This window comes from Meles meles, chromosome 3, assembly GCF_922984935.1.
Source record: "Meles meles chromosome 3, mMelMel3.1 paternal haplotype, whole genome shotgun sequence".
Taxonomy (NCBI): domain Eukaryota; kingdom Metazoa; phylum Chordata; class Mammalia; order Carnivora; family Mustelidae; genus Meles; species Meles meles.
This window is the reverse complement of record NC_060068.1, coordinates 154,589,715-154,606,001: the sequence shown is the minus strand read 5'-3', so window position 1 is coordinate 154,606,001 and position 16,287 is coordinate 154,589,715. Positions and strand designations below refer to the sequence as shown.

General features: G+C 41.6%; 1 protein-coding gene across 9 annotated transcripts in view; it reads right to left on the bottom strand.

Moving 5' to 3' along the window:
- The window catches only part of CPLANE1 (ciliogenesis and planar polarity effector complex subunit 1), a 148,158-nt gene extending 134,892 nt beyond the window's left edge, over window positions 1-13,266 (bottom strand). For 8 of the 9 annotated variants that reach the window (XM_045999165.1, XM_045999168.1, XM_045999171.1 and 5 more), the window contains exons 1-2: window positions 12,527-12,652; window positions 3,386-3,513 (exon numbers count right to left, since the gene is read on the bottom strand). In XM_045999165.1, the coding sequence (XP_045855121.1) occupies window positions 3,386-3,466 (81 nt within the window). In that variant the 5' untranslated portion in view covers window positions 3,467-3,513; window positions 12,527-12,652. Of the gene's footprint in view, window positions 1-3,385; window positions 3,514-12,526; window positions 12,653-13,138 lie in introns of those variants that run through there. The other variant, XM_045999166.1, reaches the window with a different exon arrangement.
- Between the last annotated feature and the right edge of the window lie 3,021 nt (window positions 13,267-16,287).

The following is a 16,287-nucleotide window of genomic DNA, read 5'->3' as shown; positions in this document are numbered from 1 at the left end:
CCAGGATCCTGGGATCCTGACCTGAGCTGAAGGCAGAGGCTTTAACCCACTGAGCCACCCAGGTGCCCCTGTCTTAAAATATTTCTTAATAGAATTACTAGGTAGGAGGGTGCCTGGGTGGCTCAGTGGATTAAAGCCTCTGCCTTCGGCTCAGGTCATGATCCATGATCTCTCTCTGTCTGCCTCCCTGACTACTTGTGATCTCTGTCTGACTTGTGATCTTTGTCTTTGAAATAAATAAATAAATAATCTTAAAAAAAAAAAAAAAGAAGAATCACTAGGTAGAATAACCTAATGTTTGCATCTAAATCTTTTTGATTTTTAAAATTATAGAAGTGTCTTCCAATTCTGCTAGCCAAAATTGAGTTATGTGTTGTTTAATTTCATCAATTTGAAAAGTAGTATGGGCAAGTTTTTAAATTATTTACCCAGATTAAAACAGATATGGCTTCTGAAATTTATAAACCCTAGGCTCTGATTATTTTTTATTATCTAGAAAAAGCATGCTGTTTTGAATGAACCTTGTTTTCATATATTTTAGGGCAGTGGTTTTCAAAGTACTACCTAACCAACACTCTCCACCCAGACCTACTCAATCAGGAATTCCAAGAGTGGGGCCCAACACTTGTTTTTAAAAAGATCACCAGCTAAAGAGGCGGCTGAGTGGCTCAGTTGGCTAGGCATCTGACTCAATCTCAACTCAGGTCTTAATCTCAGGGTTGTGAGTTCAAGTCCTGGGTTGGGCATCAGATGACCCTGAACCACTAGAAAATTCAAGAGACACTGTTCTAGAGGAAGTTAACAATGTAATTTCCCACAGGAATGATAATAAAACCAAATTTTTAAATTTTCATAATTATTACATATTCTAAGAGGATTTTATAGGTCTTCCAATTTTCCCTAAGGAAAATGTGAATGGTGTTCCTGGATTGCTGGTATATTCTGGCCCATCTTTATTCTAAATTCTAAGAGGCACTTTTATTGAGTACTCATGCAAATCACAATGGGAGGAAACACTTCACTGACTGTTCCAGTAAAGAAAGGTTCAGAAGATTAAATATTCTCTTTTGGTTACACAAAAAAGCTTTTGCACCACGCAGGAAGAAACCATCAACAAAACAAAAAGGCAATCTGCTGAACGGAAAAAGACATTTGCAAATGATAGATCTGGTAAGAGGTTAAAATCCAAAGTATATAAAGAAATTATACAACTGTACACCAAAAAAAACCCTCAAATAATCCAATTAAAAAATGGGCAGAGGACCTGAATAGACATTTTTCTACAAAAGACATATAGATGGCCAACAGATGCATGAAAAGATGCTCAAAATCACTAATCATCAGGGAAGTGCAAATCAAAATCACACTGAAATATATCACTTAACACCTGTCAGCATAACTAGAATCAAAAAGAAGGGGACCACCTGCATGGTCAATCAAGCGTCTGACTCTTGGTTTCAGCTCAGGTCATGATCTCATGGTCCTGAGTTCAAGCCCCACTTTGGGCTCTATGCTCAGCAGGGAGTCTGCTTGAAATTTTCTGGCTCTCCCTCTGCCCCTCTCCCTGATGGTTTTCCCTCTTTAATAAATAACCAAAATCTTTAAAGAAAAAAAAAAAAAAAGACAAAAGGGGCACCTGGCTGGCTCAGTCAGTAGAATATGCAACTCTTGGTCTCCCGTTGTGAGTTTGAGCCCTATGCTGGGTGTAGAGATTATTTACAAATAAAATCTTAAAAAAAAAAACAAAAAAAAAAACCAGAAATAACAAGTGGCAAGAATATGAAGAAAAATGGACTCTTGTGCACTGTTGGTAGAAATATAAATTGGTGCAGCCACTGTGGAAAATAGTATGGAATTTCCTCAAAAAATTAAAAATACAAATACCATGTGATCCACTAATTCCACTACTGGATTTTATTTTATTTTTTTAAGATTTTATTTATTTATTTGTCAGAGAGAGAGAGAGAGCAAGAACAAGCAGGGGAAGCACCAAGCAGAGGGAGAAGCAGGCTCCTCACCAAGCAAGGTGACTGATGTGGGACTCTATCCCAGGATGCTGGGATCCTGACCTGAGTTGAAGGCAGCCACTTAACAGACTGAGCCACCCAGGCGTTCCTGGATTTTTTTTTTTTTAAGATTTTATTTATTTATTTGTCAGAGAGAGAGACAGAGCACAAGGTGGACTTTCCCAGAGGTGAGATAAGTGGGGAGATGGGCAAAATTGTTGAAGGGGATTAAAAGGTACAGAGTTCCAGTCATAAATAAGTTACAGAGATGAAAAGTATAGCATTGGGTATGTACTAAATAACATTGTAACAGTATTATATGGTGACAGATGGTGACTAATTGTGAGGCGCAACAATTAATGCACAGAACTGTAGAATATGTTATACACCTGAAATCAATATAACATCATTAGTTAATTATATTTAAATTAACATTTTTCATTAAAAAGCTCACTTTGGGGACACCTGGGTACTCAGTGGGTTAAAGCCTCTGCCTTCAGCTTAGGTCATGATCCCAAGGTCCTGTGATCAAGCCCTGAATCAGGCTGTCTGCTCAGTGGGGAGCCTGCTTCCCCCTCTCTCTGTCTCTGCCTGCCTCTATGCCTACTTGTGATCTCTGTCTGTCCAATAAATAAATAAAATCTTAAAAAAAAAAAAAAGCTCCCTTTGAGGGGCACCTGGGTGGTTTAGTCAGTAAGTGTCAGACTTCAGCTCGGGTCATGATTTTGGGATCCTGGGATTGGGCCCCAAGTCATGCTCCATGCTCGGCAGGGAGTCTGAATCTTCCTCTCTCTCTCTTTCTCTCTCTCCCTCCCCCTGCTCATGTTCTCTCTCTCAAATAAATAAAATCTTAAAAAATAAAAATAAAAAACAGCTCCCCGGGTGCCTGGGTGGCTCAGCTGGTTAAGCGACGGCCTTCGGCTCAGGTCATGACCCTGAAGTGCCAGGACTGAGTCCCACATCAGGCTCCCTGATTGGCAGGGAGTCTGCTTCTCCCTCTGACCCTCCCTCTTCTCATGTGCTCTCTCTCTCTCATTCTCTCTCTCAAATAAAGAAATAAAATCTTTAAAACAAACAAACAACAAAAAAACTCCCCTTGATATACGCCATTTCAACCTTAAATGTAGTAAGACGAAAAATTTTTTTTGAAAGTAATTTCTTTTAGACAAACCATTTAACTTTCTGGAAAAGCTAACTTTCTCACCATAAAAAAAAAAAGGAAGAAAGAAAAAGAAAAATCCACAAAAAAATCCTGTTCTGTGAGCAGATGATTCTTCTAAATACGGTGGTTTAAGACCAGAGAACATTCTATCTTAGAGGCAAAGTATACATTTAACATATTATTACAGCTGGTACTATATGAAGAAAGAAAAACCTACCTGTCCTAACCAGGAGACTCTTGGCCAAGGCCTTTTCTGCTTGATACTTGTTGATGTCAAAACTTCTAATCTTATCTCCATGCTTGTCAAGGTAACAATGACCAATTAAGTAAACAGTGCACAGGAAGCTGTAAAAAAATTACAATAATAATAAAAGGACGCTGTAAAAAAATTACAATAATAATAAATAGCCCAAAAGATTTACTGATGATCCTAATTTAGAATGTTCACATAGTAAATTGCTTTTCCATCATCTCAAATTCACTCACTTTTTAAGGTAAGATACTGAGAATGCATTTAGTATCTCGTATAATCAAGATAACATCAAACAGGCAAAATGCATTTGCTTTTTTTTTCACAAGTTTTTTTCTCAGACTACAAAGATAAAAATAAACTAGGAAAAGATCTTGACAATAAAGTTTCTATGCAATATGCTTTTCTCAGTGTCATAGGCTGTATTTCCCAAGGTTGGCCACAACAGTATCTCCCATCCCACATGCTTTTTAATACTGTGACTTTGACACTTCTCTCATTGAGCTATTTGAGATATGAGATACTAAATGTATTCTCAATATCTTACCTTAAAAAGAAGAAGCCATGACTCTATATAATTATGAATAAGTAATCAAAATAAAATTGAACATTTTATTTAAAATGGTATATTTACATTGTTTCAAAGTATAAAAATACCCTATAAAGTACTCATTAATTGCAAAAAAGAAAAGAGTAACTTTATAAAGAAGCCAGGCAGCCTCCGTTTAATCCAGTGATCAAAATGAAAATTATTAGGACACCCGGTGGCTCAGTCGGTTAAACGGCTGCCTTCAGCTCAGGTCATGATCCCAGAGTCCTGGGACCAAGTCCCCCATCCGGCTCCAGTCCTGCATCCGGCTCCTTGCTCAGCGGGGAGCCTGCTTCTCTCTCTCCCACTGCCTGCCACTCTGCCTGCTTGTGCTCTTTCTGTCAAATAAATAAATAAAATCTTTAAAAAAATGAAAATTATCAAAATGGATCAACTGGAGAATGTCACCTAACAGGTAAAATGAGAAAAATGTCTCTGTGACATGTGTTCAAAAGACACATAACCTGAACCTAATCACAAGGATGTATTAGGCAAACCCAAATTGAGGGACATCCTACAAAATAACTGATCTGAAATCTTCAAAGTTTCAAGGTTATGAAAATTGGGAAAAAGATCAAGAGACTGGTCCCAAGTGGAAAACCTGATAACTAAATGAATTGCAATAAGTCATTGTACATTTTATCTTTTCATGATAAAGGACAATATTGGGAACTGGAAAAACTTGAATAGAAAGAGAAACTGAAGATGATATGGTTGTAATGTATGAATCTTAATTTTCTGATTTTGATGGGTATCTTTCATATATGTAGGTAATGTCCTTGTTTGCAGAAAATACACACTAAAATATTCCAAGGTAAGAGATCAGTTTGTCATTCACTCTCAAATGAATTATGAAAATCCTTGTACTATATAGTATATGAAATTTTCCTGTAAGTTTCTGAGTGTTCCAAATTAATTTTTTTCATTTTTAAAATCGAAAAATCATATGTAATTTGGCCATGGCTTGTATTCAATCATAGCTTTATTCTTTCTTTTTTTTAATGTTATATTCCTAATTCTATTTAGTTTATGAAATCCAAAAACACTGAATTTATTTGGTATGATTAATGTCATCTTTAAAAAGAAAGTAGCTGAATTTTTTTTATAAAATAAGCTTTAAAAGAAAAACTATTCAAGTACAGCAAAAGGGACCTATTAAGATGCTAGACATCCTCGTATTTTATACTGTAACACTGTTTTTCAATTGCTTAGAACCCTAATAATCTAAATGACCATGTCTTGAGATACTATTTTTATAAACTTTAAATATAAATAAAACTATAAATAAAAATAAATAAAAGAAATTCTTTACAAATAGCTAACCACAGGTGCGTGGGTAGCTCGGTCGGTTAAATTCCGGACTTTCATAAAGGACTTTATTTATTTATTTTATTTATTTATTTGACAGACAGAGATCACAAGTAGGCAGAGAGGCAGGCAGAGAGAGAGGAGGAAGCAGGCTCCCTGCTGAGCAGAGAGCTCCAAGCGGGGCTCGATCCCAGGACCCTGGGATCATGATCTGAGCTGAAGGCTGAGGCTTTAACCCACTGAGCCACCCAGGCGCCCCCAAATTCCTGACTTTCGATTTTGGCTCAGGTCATGATCTCAGGGTCATGGGACAGAGCTCTGATTTGGGGCTCTGCACTCAGCAGGGAGCCTGCTTTCAAGTCTCTTCCTCTCCCTGTACCCCTTTCTCACTTGTGCACACACCCTCTCTAATATAAATAAATCTTTTTAAAGAAAAGCTAACCAAATGCAAGAGGAATGATTTCATCAGAAAAGCATCATTTGCAGTTCCTAATAAAATAACAGATCTAGTCAACAGTGTCAGTGGTTGCTAAAACTATTAGGTAAAAGTAGACGGAGAAATTTATTAGATGAACTAACATGGCCTACCATCTTAAAATTGCTAACTATGAGACAAAGACATTATATTCCTCCTGATACGTTGTTATGTAGATGGGAAGTACACAAAACTATCTATGAAATATTCTTTTTTTTTTAAGATATGAGAGAGAGAGAGAGAATGAGCAGTGGATGGGGGAGGGGTAGAAAGAGAGGGAGACGCAAACTCCCCACTGAGCAGGGAGCCCAACACCGTGCTAGATCCCAGGACCCTGAGATCCTGACCTGAGCCAAAGGCAAGACATTTAATCAACTGAGCTATCCAGGAACCACTGAAACATTCTTAAAAAGATAAAAAATTAAAACTGAACCTTAATCTGTATCTGACTCTAAACACCAATTGACAAGAAATAAAGAAAATAAAGGAACATATTAAATACACCAAGGAGAATAAAATCAACCAAATTCAGAGTGTAAAAAATGTTACAGGATAAATGATGCAGTTTCAACAAATAAATGTTACTTTAAAGGGAGAGGGGCACCTGAGTCGCTCAGTCAGTTAAGCATCTGACTCTCGATTTCAGCACTGGTCATGATCTCAGGGTTGTGCGATGGAGCCCCAAGTTGGGCTCCACACTCAGTGGAGAGCCTGCTTGAGATTCTTTTTCTCCCCCCGCCACCCCGCCACTTCCCCACTCACACATGTTCTGAAACAAATAAAATCTTTTATAAAAGGGGGGAAGGGGAAGAAACTGCTATATATGTATTATATATAGATATGTGCATATATATATATTTATAAGGGGGGAGTGTCAAGAAACATAATAACCAAATGTAGTATATGAAGATCTTTTTGGACCTTAATTTAAATAAAACAGTTAGGGGGTGGGGCGCCTGGGTGGCTCAGTGGGTTAAGCCGCTGCCTTCAGCTCAGGTCATGATCTCAGGTCCTGGGATCGAGTCCCGCATCGGGCTCTCTGCTCAGCAGGGAGCCTGCTTCCCTCTCTCTCTCTCTGCCTGCCTCTCTATCTACCTGTGATCTCTCTCTGTCAAATAAATAAATAAAATCTTTAAAAACAAAACAAAACAAAAAAAAAACCAGTTAGGGGGTGCCTGGGTGGCTCAGGGGGTTAAGCCTCTGCCTTTGGCTCAGGTCATGATCCCAGGGTTCTGGGATCGAGCCCCGCATTGGGCTCTCTGCTCAGCAGGGAGCCTGCTTCCTCCTCTCTCTCTCTGCCTGCTTCTCTACCTACTTGTGATCTCTGTCTATCAAATAAATAAATAAAAAAATCTTAATAAATAAATAAATAAATAAAACAGAAATAGATATTCAGCAGCTGCCAAAAAGAGTAAGGAAGATCTCAAAAAAAAAAAAAAGATGGGGCACCTGGGTGGCTCAGTGGGTTAAGCCGCTGCCTTCGGCTCAGGTCATGATCTCAGGGTCCTGGGATCAAGTCCCGCATCGGGCTCTCTGCTCGGCAGCGAGCCTGCTTCCCTCTCTCTCTCTCTCTGCCTGCCTCTCTGTCTACTTGTGATCTCTCTCTGCCAAATAAATAAATAAAATCTTTAAAAAAAAAAAAAAGAAGGAAGATCTCTGTGCACTGTCATTTCTGAAATATATTGTTAATTGAAAAAAAGTAAAGTGCAGGAATGCCTGGGTGGCTCAGTCGGTTAAGGCATCAGCTTTTGGCTCAGGTCAGAACCCCAAGGTCCTGGGATTGAGTCCCACATCTGGCTCCTTCTGCAGCAAGTAGTCTGCTTCTCCCTCTGCCTGCTGCTTCCTCTACTTGTTCTCTAACAAATAAAATCTTTTTAATAAATAACAAGCCTCACTTACTCTTTAATAAAAAGAGAGAGAAAAGTAAAGTGCGTACGTGGGGTGTCTACCCGGCACAGTTAGTACAACAAGCCACTCTAGAATGGAGTTTGAGCCTTATTTGGGTGTGGAGTCTACTTTAAAAAAAGAGTATACCTAGGAGCGCCTGCCTGGCTCAGTCCTTAAGTGTCTGCCTTTGGCTCGGTCATGATCCCAGGGTCCTGGGATCCAGCCCCATTATCAGGCTCCGAGCTTGGCAGAGAGCACACTTCCCCCTTCCCACTCCCTCTGCTTGTATTCTCACTCTCCTGTTCTCTCTCTCTTTGTCAAATAAATATATAGAATCTTTAAAAAGTAAAAAAAAAAAAAAAAAAGAGTATACCTAGTATGCAGCTTTGTATGTAAGCTAAAGAAAATAACATAAGCATCATTTAACTTTGTAAAAAGAAACAAAAATTAACAAAATAGGTTAACTACCATGGGGTGGGTGTGGCAAACAAAGTGAAAAGGCTAGGGAGAGGATACTTAATACACCTTTTTGTATGGTTTTGACTTTTGGAATTACATTAATAAACAAGAATTGGGGGCGCCTGGGTGGCTCAGTGGGTTAAAGCCTCTGCCTTCGGCTCAGGTCATGATCCCAGAGCCCTGGGATTGAGCCCCGCATTGGGCTCTCTGCTCTGCGGGGAGCCTGTTTCCTCCTCTCTCTCTGCCTGCCTCTCTGCCTGCTTGTGATCTCTGTCTGTCGAGTGAATAAATAAAATCTTAAAAAAAAATAAATAAACAAGAATTGGTGGGGACATAAAACTTAATACAAAGAGAAGCAAATCTGACTATATTTCAAATGAGTAAAATAACCACAATGAAAAGAAAAAGGATTAATTCAATTAACTTTTTTTTTTTTTTTTTTTTTTATTTATTTGACAGAGAGAAATCACAACTAGGCAGAGAGGCAGGCAGAGAGAGAGGAGGAAGCAGGCTCCCTGTGGAGCAGAGAGAGAAATCACAACTAGGCAGAGAGGCAGGCAGAGAGAGAGGAGGAAGCAGGCTCCCTGTGGAGCAGAGAGCCCGATGTGGGGCTCGATCCCAGGACCCTGGGATCATGACCTGAGCCGAAGGCAGAGGCTTTAACCCACTGAGCCACCCAGGTGCCCCCAATTAACTTTTAAATACAGTATTTTGACTATATGCTCTCAAACTGAAGATAAAAAGAACTACAAACAAATCTCAAATTCTTCTTAGTAGGTTTGTTTTTACTGGGGGTAAAAGTATAGAAATTATGAAACTATTTTTTGTATATTGTAGGAGTGAGCAAATGAATATGTGTGTGTGTATATATATGGATGGGAGCCAGCATTTTCATTGTAGAAGAAATGGAAACCAAAGAATGGGGAAAGGTGAAGAAGAGCCCTAAAGGGCTGGATAGGATATTCTATTTTTATACTGACACTAGATGTGTCAGTATAAAAACTTGTGATTTCGCGCCTGCGTGGCTCAGTGGGTTAAAGCCTCTGCCTTCGGCTCAGGTCATGATCTCAGGGTTCTGGGATCGAGCCCCACATCAGGCTCTCTGCTCAGCAGGGAGTCTGCTTCCTCCTCTCTCTCCTCCTGCCTCTGCCTACGTGTGCTCTCTGTCTGTCAAATAAATAAATAAAATCTTTAAAAAAAAAAAAACAAAACTCGTGATTTCTAGTTCTGTCTTCTAAATGGGCCTATAGAAACAATGACACTCTAGTAGCAATGAGCAAACCTAGCACCCAGATTCTGGGTTCTTTTCTTTCTTTTTTTTTTTTTTTAAGATCCTACCTACTCATTTGAGAGAGAGAGAGAAACCACAAGTGAGGTGAGGGGCAGAGGGAGAAGTAGAAACAGATTCCCTGCTGAGCACAAAAGCCCAATCCAACGACATGGGACTTGATCCCAGCAGCCCAAGATCATGACCTGAGCCGAAGTCAGATACTTAACTGACTGAGCCACCCAGGCACCCCCAGATTTTGGTTTCTAACTATCATTCCTCAGACAGAGAAACCTTGAAAAACAGCTGATTTCAGGGCAGAGATAGTGAAGGAAACAAATGGACCTGGAACATCTTATTCCAAAGTAAGGAAGCAAACATATAATGGGGGCATGTCAAAAACAAACAGGACCAAGGAGTGCCTGGGAGGCTTAGTTGGTTAACCACCCAACTCTTGGTTTCAGCTCAAGTCAAGAGTCTTGGGGTTATGGGATTGAGCCACACCTAGGGCTCCATGCTGAGGAGAGTCTGCTTGGGACTCTTTCCCTCTCCCTCTCCCTGCCCCACTCTTCCCCCTCCCCCGACCTTGTGAGCACATATGCACATGCACTCTCTTTCTCTCTCTCAAATAAATAAATAATCTAGAAACTTTCTTTCTAGAAGGAAGGAAGGACCGACCAAGACTGATGGGCCAAATCCCACAAGTCAAATTTGAGACAGTCTTAGCATCAAAATAAAGATAAGCAATAGGTTACAATCTATTAAATAAAGAATAAACAGGGCTTCACTGGATCTGAGGGTAGATGTGGAAAATCACCATTTTGCAACTGTCATAGTTAAAACTGATTAGAGATGAACCATCAACAGATGCTAAACCAGGCAGAGGGAGCATTCTGATAAAGTACAGGATATTTACACAACCTAGAGGTACTGGCCCACAATTGCAGCTGACCCTTGAACAACACAGGTTTGAACTATGAGGATACACTTATACACAGATTTTGTTTTTTAATAAATACGGTATAATATTATAAATGTATTTTCTCTTAGGATTTTATTAATGCCATTTTCTTTTCTTTAGCTTACTATATTATAATCCAGCATATAATACATACAACATACAAATGTGTTAAATATTTGTTATCAGTAAGGCATGGCCAACTGTAGGCTATTAGTAGTTTAGTTTTTCTGTGGTCAGCAGATTTTCAACTGCATAGGGATGGGGGTTGGAACCCCTAACCCCCAGATGCTTTAAAGCTCAACTGTACTTAGTTTACAAAAAAGGGGGAAATAATAGTGAAAAGAACAAAAAAATGATAGTGGAGAAAACAAATTAACATCTTAACTTCTAAGAGGGAGACATTATGCTCCTCTGATTATGATAATTTGAAAAAGACACATTATTTATATACTATTCCAACCAAAAATTTCAAACCTAACTCTATTCATGAGGAAACTAATTCATATTGAAGACTTAGATATAAATGGGCTACTAGCCCTTAAAAATATCAATATCATGAGAAACAAAGGCTCAAGAACTATTCGAAGTTAAAGAAGTTTAACGATATAAGACAATGAAATGAAATGAAATATCCTGAACTGTATCTTGTACTAGAAAAGAAAATTAGCTGTAAAGGATATTATTGTGACACTTGACATAACTGGAAATACAGACAATAGCACAGATAAAAGTAACATGTCAATGTTAAATTTGGGGAATTTGATAAATGTGCTTGCTTACATAAAAAAGTATCTGAATGAATGAATGAATAAAATCTTTAAAAAAAAAGCATCATTGCTCTTAGGAAATACACATCGTCCTACTTGAGTAGTAAGGCAGAAAGAGGCATGATGCATGCAATCCACTCTCAAACAGTTCAGAACAAACAAGGTGTGCGCACATGCATAAACAGAAGCAAAAGGCATGCGTAAAATATAAACAAGAGGAGGGCGCCTGGGTGGCTCAGTTGATTAAGTGACTGCCTTCAGCTCAGGTCATCATACTGGACTCCTTGGGATGGAGTCCTGCATCGGGCTCCCAGCTCCATGGGGAGTCTCCTTCTCCCTCTGACCTTCTCCCCTCTCATGCTCTCTCTCACTCTCTCTCAAATAAATAAAAAATAAAATAAAATCTTTTAAAAAATAAAAAATAAACAAGTGGGCAAACTGGATAAGAGTATAGGTGTTCTTTAGTATTATTTTTGCAATTTTTCCATAAACCTCAATTTCAAATTCAAAAAAAGGAAAATTAATATGACAAGGTATTAAATAACATTAAGGAATTAATGTTATTTTTGGTGGTATTTTGTAATTCTATTATGGGTTTGGGTTTGTTTTTTTTTTAAGGGTGCTTACCTCTCCTAGGTATAAGATACACAGTATATACTGAGGTATTTATGCCAGGTATTTGCTTTAAAATACTTCAGAAGGGGGCGCCTGGGTGGCTCTGGCTCAAAACATTCAGCCTTTGGCTGAGGTTATGATCCCAGGGTCCTGGGGTTGGCTCCCTGCTCAGCGGGGAGTCTGCTTCTCTCTCTCCCTCTGCCCTCTACACCTAACCCCACTCTTGCTATCTCTCTCTAACAAGTAAATAAAATCTTAAAAAAATAATAATAAAAGACATCAAGAGAATGGTCATATAGCCTTTCAACTAAAATGTAAAGGATAAAAAGATGGCTCAAGGTGTAAAGACGGTCCTACAGGATTTGATGATGATGGATGGTCTTCCAGCTTTTGACCTCTAGTAGATGTTCTCACCTCCCGTCTCATGGCAAAGATTATTTCTGCCTCAAAGTGAACTAACAGTCAAGGCCTAACGCTACAGGGCGCCCCGGTGGCTCAGTGGGTTGAACCTCTGCCTTCGGCTCAGGTCATGATCTCAGGCTCTCTGCTCAGCGGGGAGCCTGCTTCCTCCTCTCTCTCTGCCTGCCTCTCTGCTTACTTGTGATTTCTCTGTGTCAAATAAATAAAAATCTTCAAAAAAAATTTTTTTAAACCCTAATGCTACAGATAATAATAAACATCACGAAACAAAATCAGCCAATGGAAAGAATTAATAAAAAACTCAGTAACTCACAAAGTAGATTAGGAGGGAAAATATGTTGTCTTACCCCAACAAAGTACCTTTAATCAAAACTCACTGGCGAACGCAATTCCCAGAGAATAATTCAACTTGTATTTTTCCCACCAGAGATGAGCCCAAGACACCGCATCTACTCCTCAGTGCTCAACTGATGCTGAAGAACGTCGAAGAAGTGTCCCCCACGAGCACCTCGCCAAAGTCACTGGATCAGCCCCAGGGTGATCCGGGGTTTTCCAACCCACCCCGCGGCGTAGGCTTGGTAGGGAGGGCGGCCCTCTCCCGGGTGGGGTGCTCGCCGCGGCGCCCCCCGGGACGACCCGGGGCTGGAAGACCAGGGCCGAAGGTCTGGCGCACACCAGGCAGCGGTCGTCCCACGCCGGCCCGAGGGCGACCCGGCCCCGGGAGCTCCCGCGTCTCGGTCAGCCCGAGGATGCTGCGTCGGGAGAACGACGCGGGGAGGCTGGGCAGGGCCGAGCGCGAGGGAAGGGCGTGGGTACGCGGTGCGGCGGGAGGCGGAGGGTAAGGGAGGTCGCGGGCGGGCACGACGCGAGGGTGGAAGTAGCGGCCGAGGAGCCCGCGGACGCCGGCGGCCGGGCCGGGCCGGGCTGGGAAGGGGCTGGGGTCGTGAGCGGCAGCAATCCGCGGGCAGTTACCTCCGCCGGGGCGCCGCCCGTCCGAGGCGAGTAAGGCGCGGGGAGGCGGAGGACGAAACGGCAGCGTGGCGAGGAGGCGGGAAGGCGACCGCCAGAGGCCCGGCCGGCCGCCCAGATGCGAAACTGTGCCCTGGCGACGGGGGAGGGCGGGGAAGGAGACGCGGGCACAGCCAGGGCGCCTGCTCCGAGCGGGCGGGGAGCGCGGGCGGGAAGCTCGTGACGCTCCTCCCTCTCTCCGCCTCTTCACCCAGGCGCTCCGAGTTGCCGCCCCTCTTTCCCCAGCCACGGGGAGCTCCCTGCTGCAGGCTTCCGCCTCCCGCCGCGGGACTCCCGCGGTCTCCTCAGCTTCCGCCGGGAGTTCATCCCTCCGGCGCGCTTCAGACGCTCGCCTCTTGAGTGCCCCGGAGCCGCGCAGCGCTTTCCTTGGAGCTGCTTAATAACCGACTGACGTGCAACTCCCGGCACGTCCCCTCCCCTGTGGAGACCTCTCTGGACCCGTAAATACAAGGGTCGCACACGGCTCTTCACGGATCGGGGGGGCAACCTACAGCACTAAGGACAGTGTCTGTACTCACCGTCCTAGTGACTTTTTTTTTTTTTTTAAGATTTTGTTCATTTATTTGACAGAGATCACCAGTAGGCAGAGAGGCAGGCGCGGGCGGGGGAGGGGGAGGATGCAGGCCCCCCGCTGAGCAGAGAGCCCCCTGCGGGGCTCGATCCGAGGACCCTGCGATCACGACCGGAGCCGGCTTCCTTTGCCCCGGTCCTGATCCCGCTGACTTACTGGGACAGGGGTCACCGACAAGCAAATCTCAAGCTCTGTCTAGCCTGGAAAAGCATTTTTTCTGAGGCATGCCCCGGCTCCCTCCTCGCCCTCCTCTTCACATGTTGATGTCCTCGGCCTGGTTCGGGGGCTTTTATTTTGTATTCTACAATGTTTCTTTTTTGAGCATTTGCATCTTTTTCCATTTACAGATGTTATTCTGTAATAACATCACAGAAATTCTCATAAACATTTGTGTACAATCTAGTTTTATTCTTTAACATCAGAAACAATGAGTCAATATATATTTTAGTTTTTGATTTAGTGTTTCTCGATTCTAGCTGCATAGGAGAATTATTTGGAGACCTTTTAAAAAATATTGGCACTTGGGGGTTCACTGCTGAAGATTCTGATTTGAATGATCCGGAATAGAACTCCGGTCTTGTGTTTAGAAGTTCTGCAGGTCTGGGCGCCTGGGTGGGTCAGCGGTTAAGGCCTTTGCCTTCGGCTTGGGTCACGATCTCAGGTTCCTGGGATCCAGTCCCACACTGGGCTCTCCGCTCAGCGGGGAGCCTGCTTCCCCCTCTCTGCTGCCTCTCCGCCTACTTACGATCTCTGTCAAATAAATACATAAAATCCTTAAACACACACACACAACCTTTTAAGAAGGTCTGCAGGTCTAGTAGTGCTCAGTCCCTTGAGTGTGGACTCTTGAGCCAAATCAAGTCATCAAGTCATGATCTCAGGGTGGTGAGATGAGTCCCAGGTCAGGCTGGCTGTGAGCATGGAATTTGCTTGAGATTTTCTCCCTCGCTCTGCCTCTCTCCCTGCTTGTGCTCTCTCTCCTCTTCCTCTCTCTCAAATAAAAAGAAAAAAAAAATCAATCAATCAATCTCTAAAAGTTCCTCAGGTCTTTACTGGACTTAAAATTTTAAAAAATAAAATAAAATAAAAAGAATGACACTTAAAAAATAAAATAGGTGCACCTGGGTGGCTCAGTGGTTAAGTGTTTGCCTTTGGCTCAGGTCATGATCTCAGGGCCCTGGGATCTAGCCCCGCACGGCGCTCCCTGCTCTGAGGAAAGCCTGCTTCTCCCTCTCACACTCCCCCTGCTTATGTTCCCTCTCTCCCATTCTCTCTGTGTCAAATAAATAAAATGAAACCTTTTAAAAATAATAATAATAATATTATTATTATTTCTCCAGGGGATTCAAGTGTGAAGTCAAGGTAGAGCCTGATACATATATTATGAAATTGACATTTTGTAATGTCAATCATAATACTAATTCACAGGCCTCCAACATCATGAACATTGCATATTGTCCTCATTTGAATCTATGTCAAATAGGTGACAATGGTAACTCATTATCTCAATATGCATTTTTTATTTCTAATGAGATTGAATATTTTTCAAATATTTACTACCCATTTGTAGTTTAATTCCTTTTTTTATGAATTGCCTCTTTATAGTCCCTGATCATTTGTTCAGTTGCACTGTTCAAGTTTTTATTATTACAAATAATTACTTATGAGAATTAATTATTCTGCCAAATAGAGCAACTCTGCCATTTATTTTTTAATTTTGTTGGTGTACGTTATATGAAAATATGAAATAACTAAACCTATTTTTATAAGATTTTAAAATTATTCTTATCCTCTTTCTTAAAAAAGATTTTATTTATTTATTTGACAGAGAGAGAGGGAGATCACAAGTAGACAGAGAGGCAGGCAGAGTGAGAGGAGGAAGCAGGCTCCCCGCCAAGCAGAGAGCCCAATGCAGGGCTTGATCCCAGGACCCTGGGACCCTGGGACCCTGGGAAGGCAAAGGCTTAACCCACTGAGCCACCCAGGCACCCCTATTCTTATCCTCATTTAAACCAATGTCAGCTGATGTCACTATACTTTTTTTTCTCACTAGAATATCAAAAATGCATACAAAGATTTATTTATTTTAATGAAAGAGAACATCCACATGCAGGTGTCAGGGGGATGGACGGGGAAGAGGGAGAGAATACCAAGGAGACTCCTGCACAGAGAGTGGAGCCCTTCTCACCACCCCCAGATCATGACCTGAGCCAAAAGCAAGAATCAGAGGCTTAACCAACTAAGCCACCCATGGGCTCAAGAATACCAGTTCTTATAAGAATGTCCAAGGGGTGGAAGAGAACCAAAAGAAAACCTAAGAAGGATGAATCTAGGAAGGAGTAGCCAACCACGTGAAAATCCAAGTAAGGTCAAATAAAAATAAGCCTCAGAATTCCCGCAGCAGCAGTTTTGATATTTTGTAGTAAGGGTTACAGTAACCATAAAGTAACTAAAATCCTTTTGGTAGTAGATAATAAAATAAAATCTGACTAGCTTGAGCAAGAGAGAGAATTTATTGTAG